The sequence below is a fragment of the Chenopodium album genome, chromosome 24 (assembly GCF_948465745.1).
Source record: "Chenopodium album chromosome 24, dcCheAlbu1.1, whole genome shotgun sequence".
Lineage (NCBI taxonomy): Eukaryota > Viridiplantae > Streptophyta > Magnoliopsida > Caryophyllales > Amaranthaceae > Chenopodium > Chenopodium album.
The window spans coordinates 21,475,566-21,491,621 of record NC_137857.1 but is presented as its reverse complement, the minus strand read 5'-3'; the positions used below and the strand labels follow the sequence as shown (position 1 = coordinate 21,491,621).

At 33.1% G+C, this 16,056-nt stretch overlaps 1 protein-coding gene across 12 annotated transcripts; it reads right to left on the bottom strand.

The window, feature by feature from the left end:
• Positions 1-3,792: 3,792 nt before the first annotated feature.
• Positions 3,793-15,831, bottom strand: LOC145612713 (BTB/POZ domain-containing protein At5g60050-like). Of its 12 annotated transcripts, none has more exons than XR_014106690.1 (8): positions 15,039-15,831; positions 13,143-14,144; positions 12,096-12,824; positions 9,333-10,287; positions 6,272-6,374; positions 5,982-6,125; positions 5,010-5,464; positions 3,793-4,301 (listed from the first exon to the last, which is right to left on the bottom strand). XR_014106690.1 is itself a non-coding variant. In XM_081668016.1 (2 exons), exons 1-2 carry the CDS (start codon positions 15,612-15,614, stop codon positions 13,182-13,184), a joined length of 1,539 nt encoding a protein of 512 aa, XP_081524142.1. In that variant the 5' UTR covers positions 15,615-15,830; the 3' UTR covers positions 12,860-13,181. The 12 variants fall into 12 exon arrangements, 1 of the variants encoding a protein (XP_081524142.1); XR_014106691.1 differs by having other exon boundaries at positions 6,318-6,374; XR_014106692.1 differs by having other exon boundaries at positions 5,982-6,121; positions 6,318-6,374.
• Positions 15,832-16,056: the final 225 nt, after the last annotated feature.

Below are 16,056 nucleotides of genomic sequence, written 5' to 3'. Positions count from 1 at the left end.
CCCCCACCCCCGAAAAACCCTTCCCCAGGTGCCGGAAACCACCGCCCATCCCCGGAAACCCATCCCCCACCCTCGAAACTCACCCCTTCCCTTCCCCCACCCCCGAAAACCCCTCCCCCACCCACGAAAACCCCAGAAAATCACCCACCACGAAAAGTAATTTCCACCACCCACCCCCGGAAACCCATCCCCCACCCTCGAAAACCCTAATCGGACCTCCCTAGGGGTTCAGTCAGGGTTTTTCGAGGGTGGGGGATGGGTTTTAGGTGGGTTTTGCGAGAGAGTGGTTGCGGGAGAGGGTGGGGAGGGTGGTTGCGGGAGAGGGAGGGTTTCGGGGAGGGTGGTTGCGGGAGAGGGGGTTGGCGCCGGTGATGGTGGTGCAGGTGATGGCGGTGCTGGTGATGGTAGTGATGGTGGAGAAGCTGGGTGGCTGTTGGGTTTTTTTTTAATTATGTTTTTAATTTTATTTTTTTTTCCTATTTTTTTTCAACCAATTACATGTTGACACGTGTGCAAAAAAAAATAAATCAAAAATGTTTACCTGATTTACCGGTTGCAGGTCATTTGGGTGCAACGAAAATTAATACCCCCCAAAGTTGGGTGCAATAGATAATAAACGAAAGTAGGGATTAATTTGGGCGGACGAGGCAAAGTTGGGATTTATGGGAGCAATTTTTCCAATCCAAAAAGGGCAAAACCTGTAGAGCTTGTGGGCAATCTGGTGTTTCCCATGACAGTAGAAACTGTCCAAACAAGTAGTTTTTCAGGTATTTTACTTTTAAATGTGTTCTATTTACTTTAAACTTCTATTTGTTTACTTTAACAGTAACTTCATTTACTTTTTATTTTGTGCAGGTATTATTATACTTGGTTTTTTTTTTTTATTTGGTATTTTACCTCTTTACTTTTCCTATTTACTTTAAGTTGTAATTTGTTTACTTTACATTCTAATTTATTTACTTTAATTTGTCACAAATAACTGATGTTTATTTTTGTGGAGTTATTATAATACTTGGAAATTAGAAGACTTTTTGGAAGATCAAGATCAAGATTTAATGAACAAAATTTTTTATTAGTTTTATTATTGTAATATTTTTTACATTTACTATAAGTAATTGTACTACAGAACTTTATTTCAGTTTATTTACTTTTAGCTATTATACATTAACTTTATGAAATAATTCATTTACTTTTATGATATTTTATATCTTATGATTGTTTGATTTATATGATGTCCTTATTTACAAAATTAAAGATAATATCTTGTATTACTTCCTTTGTCATAGAATACTTGTTATCATTTCCATTTTATGTTCTAAAATACTTGTCACATTTTCCATGGAACCTGAGTTGACAAGAGTATTTGAGATACGAACTCAAACATGAATTAACGTGTAGATGACTCGACCTAAATGTAACACATATATTATTGACTTGGTGAGTTCAACTTGATTGTAACTCGTAAAATTATTGACTTGAATCAAATTCGACTAAAACTCTAGAATGGCTTTATTCTTTAACCCGTTAATTATTGACTTGACTTGAATGTAACTTGACCTGTTATTAAACTCACCTAAACCTTTATCAAACCTAATAAGATCTAAGGCTGGTTGTAATTCGACTCAAGCATGACCCAATCCGTATTTGATCAACATAGGTTACGGTATTAATTCCTGTTTACCTAACTCGCATAGACCCGACCCATTCTTACTTAACCCAAACCTAACTTGTTCTTATTGACATTGTGTTGTTCATGAGTTTCTAAAAAACAATATTTTAAAATTTTGTATTTTTTTTTCCTTTGACTAAGCATTTAACTACCACCTTCACAACCACCTCATAACCCCCTTCACAACCACCTCTACCTATGGATGTCAGTAGGGTTGGTCAAGTAGGAGACTCGACCCATCCCCAGTTTGATGGGGATGGGTCTTGGTTTTGCGAGTGGTGGGGTGGGGATGGATTTTAAGTTGTACCCGCTCCACTTTGTACCCGCCCCATCCCCAACTCATACCCACATATATAAATCTTTAAAAGAAAAATTATATACTTTAATTTTATACCTTTTTTCTTTTACTTTAAACATACTGTTATTTACTTTAACACTATTTTCTTTTACTTATGATCGAATAACATGTTTTTACTTGAATTTCTTTTCTTGTTTTGACTTGAATACTTTTTCCCATTTCCACCTCTACTTTTAATCCATTTTCTATTACTTTAACAGTATTTTTCTTTACTTTGAAATCAAATTAAACACCATATTCAGAAAGATTTTTTTTTAAAACTTTTTTTCTTTTACTTTAAACATAGTGTTATTTACTTTAACACTATTGTCATTTACTTATATTCGAATAACATGTTTTTGACTTTAATTTTTTTCTTGTTTTGACTTTAATACTTTTTCTAATCTTCACCTCTACTTTAGATCCATTTTCTATTACTTTAACAATATTTTCCTTTACTTTAAAATCAACCACCATATTTCAGAAAGATTTTTTTTAAAACTTTTTTTCTTTTACTTTAAACATAGTGTTATTTACTTTAATACTATTTTCATTTACTTTTTGATTGATTTCTTCTACTTTTATATCTACCACCATTTTTGACACAAAACAATCCTAGTAAGTCAACTTAGAGATATAATATGTATTCTTCATACATTTTTTTTAACACAAATTGGAAATATTATATTAAGTGGCTAAAGCCATAGTTTTAATTACAAGTAGCATCACATAATTTTTACATTGAAAATTGATGCTAACCAAAATAAAGCCTAAGATATAGGTTAAAACTACCAAACCGCTATACAACAACCCATGAAATTAATTCCCTTTAACCTGCAGTACCCCAAAAGCTATTTTCATCCATCACAATGAAACACATAAAACTGTAGAGACATAGCAGTAGCTGTTGTAGCATTAGCAGCACTGTTTGAAGCTGCAGCAGCAAAACTAGAATGCAGTAGCAAAACTTGAAGCTGCAGCAGTAACTTATCTTCATACAAACATACTACTTAAAACTTCAAACAACTGTTTTCCATCAATACTACACGGGTTAAACTACTCTAATATCTAATATCTATGATATATTCAAATCTATTAATATCATTTACAATTGTCCAGATGCTTTCTTCTCTTTCTAATCCTCAACATTTGTTAGCAGTTTCTGTTTCATTTGATTGTTATCATTGAGAAGTAGGTCAAGCCTGTTTCATTTTATTGTTATCATTGAGAAGTAGGTCAAGCACTGTTCTTATATGATAGTGATTCAGTCTTGAAAATTCCCGTAAAAAAAAAAGAAGATTAACCTTAGTTTAAATAAATTATACTCTAAGTAATCTAGATAAGTTATAGAGTTAAAGGCCTTCAAAAATAAGTATGGTAACTTACCTCTATTATTGTTCCTAATCCTATGCCATTTGCTGAGAAATTATCTTCTTTTTCTTTTTGGAATGGTAGTTCAATTATTCTCAGCTTGTAGGTCAGCATATCATTTGCCTGTGGATGCTTTCTTTTTTTAAACAACTTCTGTGCATGTATCATCTGCAATGCAATGTATATTAATATAATATGAGACATTGAAAAATGAATTTAAAAATAATTTTTTAATTTGTTGATCCTTTACCGTTTCTAAAATAAAGCTCTATACAGGCTCATAATTATTATTAGTCTCATACAAAGTGCTGTCCAAGAAAATAATTTCATCTTTGAAGTTTATGACAGCAAGAAAATAATGATCTTCCTTCTGCAGAGGTATAAATAACTATATATAGATTTAGTTCACACATATTTACTTTAAAGCCGTTTTAGATTACTTTAAAGCTGTTCACACATATTCATTAGTAGAAAGTGAATACATATCTTCCCGTGTTGCAAACATGTCATTATACATAAACAACTTTTCACTATAAAAAAAAAAAAAACATTAAAATAAAATAAAAAATAAATAGTTAATTAAAATTTTTTTTTTTAAAAAAAAACTAACTAAAACTTAGCATAAATCAAATGTATTACGAAAAAAAAGATTGAAATATATTTCGATAGGAAGGAACAACATATCCTCCCGGCTCTTTCTCCAAAAAACAATAATATGACACAAATACACAATCCTTTCTTCTTCTCATACATCACCTAACAAATCTCCATAACGTGTCCAATATGGAGAGCAAAGGTACTTTGAAAGATTTTTTACTGATCTTTTCGCTCTCTCTCCAATGATTAATGCATAATCAAGCCATCTTTATGTCCCCCGGTCTTGTACAAGGGCTCAATTCTCGATCCGAAATATCTCCAAAGACACTAATAAAAATAAAATAAAACAAACATATAAGTGATTTCCCAATAACCTTATTTAAGTAATTTATCCTTAAAACAAATGATAAATATCTATATAACAAATACTAAAGTAACAACCGCTGATGTCATCTTTTTTCAAAGTTGTACACGTGGCGCTATTTCATGAAAAGATTTCCCGCTCAAATGCTAATTTTTTTATTTTTTGATTTTGAAACAAAATGCTAAGGGCTTGTTTGGCATCATTTTTGGTTTTCAGTTTTTTGTTTTTTTGAAAACTAAAAACCAAAAACAGGAAACAAGAAAAAGGTGTTTCCACTTTTCTGTTGTCAGTTTTCAAAATTATCATGATTTTAATAAGTCAAAAGAATTTTTCATTCATTATGTGACATATATAATATACTTTTAAAAAACAAAAAACCAAAAAACAGAAAACCACAATGATGCCAAACGAACCCTAAATAATTTTAAACAAAAAGTACCTATAATCTAGTTAATTAATTTAAAACAAGTACCTATTACTTTGGTGATTTATGTTGATATTAGGTTGTTGGAGTCTATATAGGAGTTGTTAGCACAATTGAGGTCAATTAAATTGAACTTATGAACATTTTAAACTCAAAAAAAAATTTACAAAATCTAAAGATAAGTAAACCTGTGTATCGTACAGGTGCTAACCTAGTAGGATAATGAAAATAAGTACCGTATTAATACCTTTCATCTATGTCTCCACAGAGAGGTGTAGGAGGAGTTGGAGTTTGATTCAATCCCAAAGAAAAAGTAGGGAGTAGCAATAGTGGAAAGACGTTTCTTATTATCATGGGGAGGAGAGTTTTCTTTTTGTAATAAGAATTCATCCATTAATAACAGATCACCTGCAATTGTAGCACCTGCTAATACCTCGTCCACAGCATCTATGACATTAGGTTGTTGCCAAAATTCATCTTCTTGACTAAAAGAAGGATCAGAACCAGCTTCATTCATAGAAACTTTGGAACAACTTGAGCATTTATTGAATAAATCAGAACGCACTTAAATGCTTCAGCTGCCTTTTCGGGCTGTTCATTCTGGACAACATTCGGTTCAACTTCTGACATTGCTTTACCTAAGATGACAATGCCACTTGAGATTGTCTTGAGAGAGGAGCATAATACATCCGACGCATTCTCCTTCATTAATTAAAGAAATGTTCAATATAGTTGTGCATCAGTTAATATATTACATTAATAAAGGCCATTACAAAGAGCCATTCTCAAAACAATGCACGTATATTGCAAAATATAGACACATTTCAGAAAAATAATATGGACATTGCTAAATGAAAACCTTAATAATTGGAAAAAAAATATGTACATAAGTTATAGCTCAATTAGTTATAGATCATTTGTAACATGTGATGATCCAAAGGTGTTGAATGTGGGGTAATTAGAAGATCAATAGTTCTACCCAAAAAAAAAAAAAAAAAAAAAAAAAAAAAAAAAAAAAAAAAGGAGCACTAGAGCAAGATAGTAATAAGGTTGAAGCTAACAAAAAGAAATCATAAGACATATGTAGTTGTTGCTTTTGTCACTAAGGAAGAGAGATAAAAAGGAGATGGGAGTTACAGGGATCACACAAGCGAACTCGATAACCTTAATAATTGAAAAAACATATATGCATAATAGGCATGTGAGACAAGTAATTTACCTTTTTTAGATCCTCGGCAGGAACTAAATGATCGATAATATGGCCTTTTCCAAACCCTTCTATCTCCTTTTCAGTTGCTCTCTTCTTCAAAATCTTGCTTGTCCACCCATGGAGAGTAGGAAATCTCCTATGTACTTGTCCTGCCTTAACAAAAAATAGTAACAAAATCAATTAGCAATGCAACTAGAATGTATATTTTGAATCTTAATTGCTTATAAATGAATAACTTCAAAATTTTTGACAAGAAGAGAAATGATTTCATTAATGAAAGATAGCCAAACGGTACTTACAAACAATTCCGAGGAAATCTAAAATTCCAATACAAATACAATTCACCTTAAAACTAGTTACATTGCAGATTTGATCAACGATCGCCTTTATAAAAATCTTCATCTGAAGCAATACAATCTGTGAGTTAGCACTAATTCGGCTTGAGATCCACATATGAATAGTTGTTTGGGTGAAAAAACTCATATGGCCTTCTAGACACTTTTGGAGATTGTGAAACCCTAAATCTTCAAACTTTGACAGACGAACAAACAAATAAATTAAACCTAATAGTAGATCAAACTCCATCATAAAGATGTGATCTTTTATTGAAAGCAATTAAAAAGTTTTTTGGGGCTGACCACCGGTAAAAATACCGATGGAAGCCCCTACAAAAATTTACAATTGAGATCAGAAGAAAAGAGATGAAGAGAAAGAGAGAGAAGGAGAAGATTGAAGGAAAACCTTCAAAAAAAGAAGAAAAATCTAGCAATGGAGGCTAGAAAAACCCTCCCAAGGGATTTCTCCCTAGAGGGAACCAAAAAACCCTCCCAAGGTTTATATAATAAAAGGTTTATTTAATTACCATGAGAAACAAGAGTGGACCTTTGAAATATCTTCCATCATTCTTCTTCCAATTCTCCACAGAAGACACAAGGCTACAAAATGTGTACTCACACCAATCTAAATTCTTTATTTCTCTAACGTCCATTAAAGGAGTACAATATTTTTGAGTTGCAAAAATAATTTTGCTGACCTTTAACAATATCACACCCATTCCCTCTCCGTCTCTCCCTCTCTCGTCCCTTGCTTCCCTTCCATCATCTTTCTCGCTCAAAAGTTATCTATTACAATGGTTGTTTAAACATAAAATATAAGCACTCATGAATCTAGCATAATTCTACCATGATCTTAAAATTTTGATTCTTAAGGTGTTACTAATTAATTGATTTTCTCATAATCGTCACGGAACAACGTTGGTTAATTCAAAAAATTTGTTGATTATTAAAAGAAGATTGTTTAAATCTAACTGTCAAATCTACTCCCCCCTTTCCCCTTCTTGCTTACTCTATTTCTCCTTCCATTTAGTTTTCTTTTTGTTTCACTTGTCTTTCATAATTTTGAGCATTTTAGAACATTTCTAAACAATTATTGTCATGTCCTTACTCTCAAAGGTATTTGTCTCCTATCTTTATTTCCCAAAACTCTCTCTTTCTCTTTCTTGGTCTCTCTCTCTTCTCCTTGCTCATTTTTAATGTCTTCATAACTTATAGGTCTCTCTCTCTCTCTCTCTCTCTCTCTCTCTCTCTCTCTCTCTCCATATGGTTATATATGCAAACCAAAAGAAGTACGAAGTATTTGCTTATGATGATTCTAGCACGATCCTACTTTAAGGTTGTATTGTTATTTGTTCTAAATGTGTTACTAAACGATTTGACTTTCTATACAAAGTATTACTCCCTCCGTTTTTAAATACTTGCTCAATTTCTCTATGCGTGGAGTTTAATGAGAAATTGGAGAACGTAATAAAATATGGAGGTGGTAGGGTGGGTGAATGAATAAAAAAATTATATAAAGCAAAAATAGGAGAGGGAATTGGAGGATAGAATATGAAATTAATAAAATATGATTTATGTTAGTCCACTAGATGAGAAAAATTAATTATATATTGTAAAAAAATTTCAAATAAGGAAATGGAACAAGCATTTAAATACGGCCGGAAATGGAAAGTAGAGCAAGTATTTAAAAACGGAGAGGGTACATTATATATAACAAATCTCAATTGATTGAACAATTGGATGGATCTATAATGAAAAAGGCAATGTACTTCTAGCCATTTTATCGAAATAATCCCAAATTTTAAAATTTTAAAGTGATCCCATATTTAAAGGCAGCCCTCACAAAATAATCTAAAGTGTTTAATTTGTTGCATTTGTTAATCCTTCTGGAACTATTTTGTATAACAAAAACTAAAGTTTGAATTATAATTGGGAGATAGCTCCATAAGTTAGGATTATTCTAGAATAATCAAAAGTTGGAATTACTTTTTTAAAAGATGGCTGAAAGTTGGGATTATTATGTCAATTTTTTCAAATATAAATGCACAAGGTTTCAATTTTGAACCAAACAGAGCAACAGCATGAAAAAAAGGAAATGATCAACACAAAATAAAATTAGAGTGGGATCACAAGTAAAGTGCAAAAGAAACATGAAAGAATTTGAATTGACTAAAAACTTTGCTTTAAAAAAAAAAAAAAAAAAAAAAAAAAAAAAAAAAAAAAAAAAAAAAAAAACCTTGACCTGAATAGAAGAAATTAGTACACCATTGAACATGCTTAACACCTATGATAACTTCAGATGGGTGGTCAAGAAATTAAAAGCATAGGATCTGAGCATGCTTTAAGAGAGGAGCATCATACTAAGTACATAATCCACAACATCATCCACAACAAATAAGAAAAAATCACAAAGGAGGTATAGAAGACGAAGTAAAACTATCTTGGTGCACATCACTAATTATTTTGAAACAAGCATTGGCATCATACTACATACATGATTCACAACTAAAAATTAAGCATGAGTTTAGTTCCTCATACATATCAAGGTCCTCACTAGATTAGCATTTATATAGCTGAAACATTACAACAAAACAATAGTTATCTATTTGTTTCCAGCATGATCATTTTAGTTTTGGCTAATAGGCTAAGTCTCATGAAAGAAACCAACTCTTGCAGTATCATAACTAATAACCCGCATATAATACCCAATGAACATCCCTCATCAACCGATTGAGGCAGATAATCATCAAACAGAATACTGTAGGCTGAATAATCAATACTAATCCAAAATTCACTTTAAGAAAATGGAGGAAGTAGATCTTATAAGACAAGCAAGAAACTAACCTATCTAGCTTTTACAAAATAATAATCATACAATAGTGTCTCACCAGATGCAATAGTATAAGTGATATGAACAGCTTATGTCCCATGTATTTTCAAAAGTACTGGTGATGTAACTATGCTCATAGATGTTGCATGCGTTTATCCTATTCTTTGAATAGATTAGGAGATATTTTATTCTTACCATACCGTGGCACCAGAGACTAGTACACGCAGATCAGTAGGTCCCTCATTCTCCACGATCATGTCTTCTTTGGAAGGGTAGTACTCAGCTTTCATCTTAGAAACCTTAAACAGATGAGTTAAAACCATCACTAAAGCATTAAGAAAATAAGCAGCACCATGAGGAGACAAGAACCCCAATCGTTAATTAAACTCCATGCAAAATTAGGTACTCAAATCTGTTCTTGTAGAAGAAAACAAGTCCGGAGTAGATAGCGATGTTCAACCAAAAGACATGGTGATGCATGCAGAAATTAAATGTGGTTGTTTAGGCAGAATATTACATAGCTAGTCATATAAGATCAAGTCAGCTTACAATTCACTTCGGCAGAAAAGATGAATGAAAATTGAAAACCATCGAATGATGAGGAACCAGAATTCCTAGGAAAAAAGTGAGAATAACTCAAAATTTCCTTATGATTTTATGAAAGTGATGCTTTGTAAGCGTCCAATTTGTTGGATGATATGCATTGAGAAAATGAGTGGAGAGATTTTTATGGAGGCTTTATAATGGTATTCAGGACCTGAACGAACAATTTCTTGATGCTAAAGACAAATCAGAAAGAGATTTATAGTATATGCTTCACTTAAATACAAAGCACACAGTATACCCTTAAAATGTTCCAGTAAACCTTCATTAAATTGTATTGATTTTATGTAAAAAAAAGATATCTGAAATTAAAGAGATGGAAAAGCAAGTCATTTGATACACTGCAGAACAGATACACATGATCAAGCAGTGAATCGAAGAAAAAATATTAAATACTTGATTTGACTGCCTTTGGAAGAGTCACGAATCTCAAGCTATTGCAAACCTTCAGAATCAGTTCATTACTTCAAACACTAATCAGCAACCATTTGATCTCGTAAGCTTACAGGAAGCCTATTCCCTAGTGCAAATGTGGAAGCAGCTTGTACTGTAAGAAACAGATGTAATGCAAGGAATGTCATACAAAGGATATGTACGGTGATTAAAAGGAAGAGCGTCGCGCATAGTCATGAAATGTCTAGTTTTGCTAGTCCCACAAACCACTAAATTTGTCATATTTCCTATCATGTATGCACTAAATCCATGATTGAAGAGCATATAAAAAATACATCAAAGACCATCTCCCACGTATTCACAGGGGAGTTAACCACCATAACCACTTGTGAGTTTATTGACATTAATTAATCATATAATCTGGCATAAAAGAATCAAACAATATGAGTTTCATATAATAAACTGCATACAATAACCAGGCAAATAAAATCAAGTAAGCATTGTGCATACAACTTGCTAACTCTAGAATCTTAGATGAAAAGGTCTTAGATACCGATTAGATACATTACGCATACAGTGATAAACTATATTTTAAATATGAGACTGGATATATTAATGAAACAACACACCCCACCGAGTAAATTAGTAAGTTAAGCTTCAAATTCCACCTCTAATACTAAAAATGCAGCACAAAACAAATTACACTATATACATCAACATTGTAAGTTCTCTATCACACCTCCGCAGTCCAAGCTGGAGGAGGGAAGCACAAACCAGGCAAAGAGTCAAACAAAATATTAAGTCCCAAATCAATATCATACTATCAGTCTCCACCGTCAAATTTTGCCATGATAAATTTTCCCACCATCAAATTATGTCAAAAAAAGAAACTAACTTAAACCCAAATGTAATTCTAAAAATAAAAAAAATAAAAAATAATAAAAAGTAAAAAATAAAATAAAATAAAAAGGGTGAAACATTGTTAAATTTGATTATAAAAATATAAAATTTAAATAAAAATTTAAAGTAAGAAGAACTACAGCTTTTGTGTTATATTGCTGGTGTCAACATTACTGACTGCCAGCCTTTAATAAGGAGAAAGAAAGGAGGATTAGGGTCATAAAAAGAGAATTTGTTAATGACAAGGTTTTACAAAGAATTTGAAATTCTCAAAATTTAGGGCAATTTTCATTGTCAGGTAATTGAAGCAAATATAAATCCAAATTCTTGAATTTCCTAAGCTAATGAACTGATCTAAATCTGAAATTTGAAATGAATTTCTTATTGCCAAACAGACCTTACTGAGATTGCAATATGCTCTGTTTTCTCCTATCCTCCCTGATTAATCGATGAATAATGCTTCCATACTTATATAGTTCCAATCCTACAAATTTTACCCAGCAAATACTACAGCAAATATGAGCTAAAACAAACAAACCCAAACAAAAACAAGAATTGCAATAGTAAATACTTCCTCCGTTTTTCTTTTATTGCACCGTTAGGACTTTTACACTATTTACTTAATCTTCTATCTTCTTTGACCATTTTTGTGATTTATCCATTAGAAAAAACATAGTCATGTGGGATCTAGTTAGATTCGTCTCGAAATCTACTTTACAAATATCAATTTTTTATAATTTTTACAAAAGTATAATTAAAAATATTAATAGCCAAAGTAATGCATTAGCAAACGTGAAACCCCTCATGGTGCAATAAAAAAAGAACGGAGGAAGTATATAAATCCAATTATCAAAACATATTTCACCAGAATTCACCCAGAAAAAGATGAGATGAAATAAACAAAACCCAGAAAAATTAAACCCTTAAAATCGAAATTGTAAGGAGGATAGAGACTAAACTAACAGTGACAATAAAACCCAAAATCCAGAAAATTCAAAGCACAAGAACCCTAAGATGTGCAAATATAATTAGGATAACAAATCAAGCAAAACTCACTATTACCTGCGATTTGGTTGTTGTTTCTGCTGAATCAGATTCAAGCTTCAAAAACTCTTGTTACAAGCTTTCCTCAATCTGACTGCTTCTCTTCCTTGTCTTGTTTGCTTTTGGAGTTAATTGACTGAAGCTTCAGTTAACCCCATCCATAGACTGCTGTCATTGCTCCGTTTGTAAGCTTTGTTTTCTTTTCGTTTTCTTAATCTTTTTTAATTTTTTTTTTTTAAAAAAAAAGTTCATTATTTTTACAAAAGTGCATGGGATATGTTTACATAACATATTTCGTTAAGGTAGGAATTTCCCAGAAGTGATTGGTCTGTCAAAATCTCTTAACCAAAAGAAACTGAACAACCCATACAAAACTCTCAGACTGAAATTATGGCTTTGCTACCTTGCTGAAGCAAGTTAGATTGTCCAAGCCTTGGCCTTCGCTTGTATGTAGTGATCACTGATCGATTGCACACCAGAACTATTGTTTAGCATGAACAGAACCTGAGCAGCGTACTGAAGTTTCTGCCTTCATATATTAATAAATAAATATAGATTCTGTAGCAAAAAAATCAATCTTCATTTTCTGGAACTGCCAATGTTCATAGTCCATTCCTATGTACCAGGCCTTATTCAGAGATCTCAGTCTGGATTTCTAAGGTCCATGATCCTGTCTCTCATGACGTGTTTTAAGTGTTGAACACATGTATCGGCAATCAAAACCTTCAAAGATGGGTAGATATTACACTGTTACAGCGGATTAGCCACAAGCCCACAATTAATCCAGCGAACTAAAAATCAAGCACAGCTCTCAGGAGCTGCCTTCTAATTTTCCATGCAACAGCAAGTTTACTCAAGTAATAAATATATAGATAGAAAAGTCATATGATGAAGATATATACGATGTACACCCTTACTGAGCTTCAACAACTCTTGATGAGCTAATTTGATACAACATATCTGTCTCATGTCTTAAATGCAACACAAGACAGTGCAAAAATATTAACACACAGTGCAAAGGGAAGTACTTTTTTGAAAAAGCCATCAATGAGCAAGCAAAATTACCTAATATATTCAATCCTGTTCTAGGTGAATTGGGCAAAATTACTCAGCATAATTGCACACGGTAATCTGCATGTGCTGATCTTGATCTGGTGCATACTGCCTGATAAAAGCCCTTCTCCACCAAATCTCAAATGCCTTTTGAATATTGGGACAATCGTCTCCTTTGGTAAGAAATCTATCAAACCAATTCATCAATATGCTCTGCTGCTGTGATATAGGCAGAGTAAGAATAGTTTGGCTAAGACCATCTTCAACAACTTTCTTGTCAACAAACCTACTAGCTCTCTTCATCCATCCAAAGTCCTCATATAGAGGTTCTAACCAAGTGGAAAGAAGAGAATAACGTATCTCCTTAGGCACCAAAATATGCCCCCTTCCAATGGCAATACATAGCTGTGCTGTAACCCTACTAATCTCATGCCTGTACATAGTCGGGATCTTTGAATGGAGGGTAGCAAGTTCCTTTTGATCTGCCCACAATTTTACAAACTCGTCCCCCATCTTCTTGTCGATTAGGATTTCAACAATCCACTGCATATTGTCGGCTTCACGGGCTATCTCAGCCATTATAGCCCCTCGGTCCTGCCTACTTTCATCCATGCATGTAGCTTCAGACAAGCAAAGGATAAGAGCACTGAGACACCTATGGCAAAGACTATAGAGGGTATCTCTGGAAACATCAATTTTGGGACCATAGTTGCTGTAATCTACAGCATCTTCCTTAAGCAACCGAGAAATAAGAGACTTCATTTCTCTACGAGCTTTGTCATCCTTTGCCTGAAGGACACCAGTAAGCATTTTCATAAACATGTCATCAGCTTTTGCAAATTTGGATGGCTCAGTTGATACTCTCTGCAGCACATCTTCACTCACTGAGTCGTGAATGTGAAGCTGATTAAGACATGAAATTATTTTCTCCTCTTCGTCTTCAGACCATGGAACAGCCTCCAAATAATCTAAGCATGACAAAATCCCAGCTTCAAATAAAATGGCTGCAGATACCTGAAAAATAGGTCAACATCCCAACTAATTAACTAGGGCATAACAACAATTACAAGTTTAAAAAAGTAGCCATAGTTTCAAAGATGTTTGCTTTTCGAATTCCACTGAAACAAATGTACAAAATGAAGTCCATAGCCACAACTTTGAGAAGAATCAGGATTCAGAAATGATCTCAGTGCAACCAAACCATTGTAACTGTTATTTGATCAATTCTTCTAGTTGTATTTGCTAGTTATTGTTTAAGTCTTGGACTGTCATTGGCCTTTACAGTGTTTGCACCCTCAGGAAAGCCAATGTACATATAAAATTCCCCTTGTTGTAAGTAATAGTGCAGGCGTGCAGCTCTAACTCTTTTTCTCAGAACATATATCTGATTGTCCTTAATTTTAATATAGGAGTCACCCTTTGCCAGATATAAAAACATGACCCCCAAAAAAAAAAAAAAGTATGCCCTTCTAAAATTATTTATCATATCAGTGGCTGCAATCCAAATTTGTTTTGCACGGACTCAGATGCAATTAATCCAGATTAAACTAGCAGTATGTAACAAGCTCCAATTTTCGAATATCTTGCATTTTCGCCTTAACTGAATGTATCCAAGATTAATATCCAAGGTATTAGGGGGATAAAGAGCTTTAATGTAGGTACTTATACAGACCAGAGAATACATTATAGATTATACACATTATGAGAGTAAATCATAGGATTACAAATACTAGCCTGACCAAGCAAATTGACAGCCACTTAATGTTAATTGCTAGCCATTGTCACATCAACCAACAAATTTCCCCCAATTTAAGATATAACAACAATCAGATAAACCCAATAATAATTAATATTAATAAAAAAAGTAATAAAAAATTATTGAAAGGGAAAGATGAGAAGAAGATAGACCTTAAGCAGGCTCAAGATTCTGGAAACATCTTCACCCATCAATTTCTTCTTCAAATCATCAGAATACATCAAAACAAGAGTTTCAACATAAATTTCAACATCATCACAATCACAAATCTCAACAGAATGAGTAATACCTCCATCTCTCAATTTCTCAGCAAAAAACCTACTTTTGTCTGCCAAAACTTTTCTGTGAACATCCATTGAAATCTTGAAACCATCTCTTCCACTTACAGTAAGCTTTACATCCCCATCTCCAAAACCCCCGAAATTATTACTACTACAATTATTGCTATCCGCAAAATTAGGGTTTTTCGACAAAACCCTGGCTAATTTCTCGTGCAATTTTCTGCGATGATTGTCGCTTGATTGTTTGGATTCTCGGAGCTGTTCTTCCGACATCATTTCGAAAAGGGTAGGTCGGGAAAATGCAGGGGGAGGAGAGAGAGAAAGGGCTTTAGAAGGGGAAGAAGAAGGGGAATTTCTGGATTTATTATTAATGGAGGAGAGAGAAATTGAATGGTCTGAAATAAAGCCTTGTTTAATCATGGTTGAAACTTCTCTTGAAGACGCCATTAAAGGGAGGAGAGAGAAAGGTCGAAAGTATTGGTGGGTAGTTAGTTAATGAGGAGAATCCAAGGAAGAAGAAAAATAGTTGAAGATCAAAAATTTATGAAGAAAGTTTTAGATCTGTGATTCTTTAATCTTTAATTTCTGTGTAATGGCATAGCAAATTGGCGATTCACCTGTGACTGACACTGACATTGAAAGTGGAAAGAGAGTACAGACCAGATGGCCCTGTTTTGTAATATTATTTAATAGCACGTGGAGGTCCATTCTAGAATGTGAAAGATTAGATAAATGTTCAAACCATTTTGTATTAGTAAGGGTATCTTCTCGTACGATTTTTTTCAATTCATCTCCTAATTTCCTTCTCTTATAAAGTATTCATTTCAATTCACTTCAGCTCTAATAAGTTTAATTTAGTTCAGCTGAGTTCAGTTAATGAGAACAGACC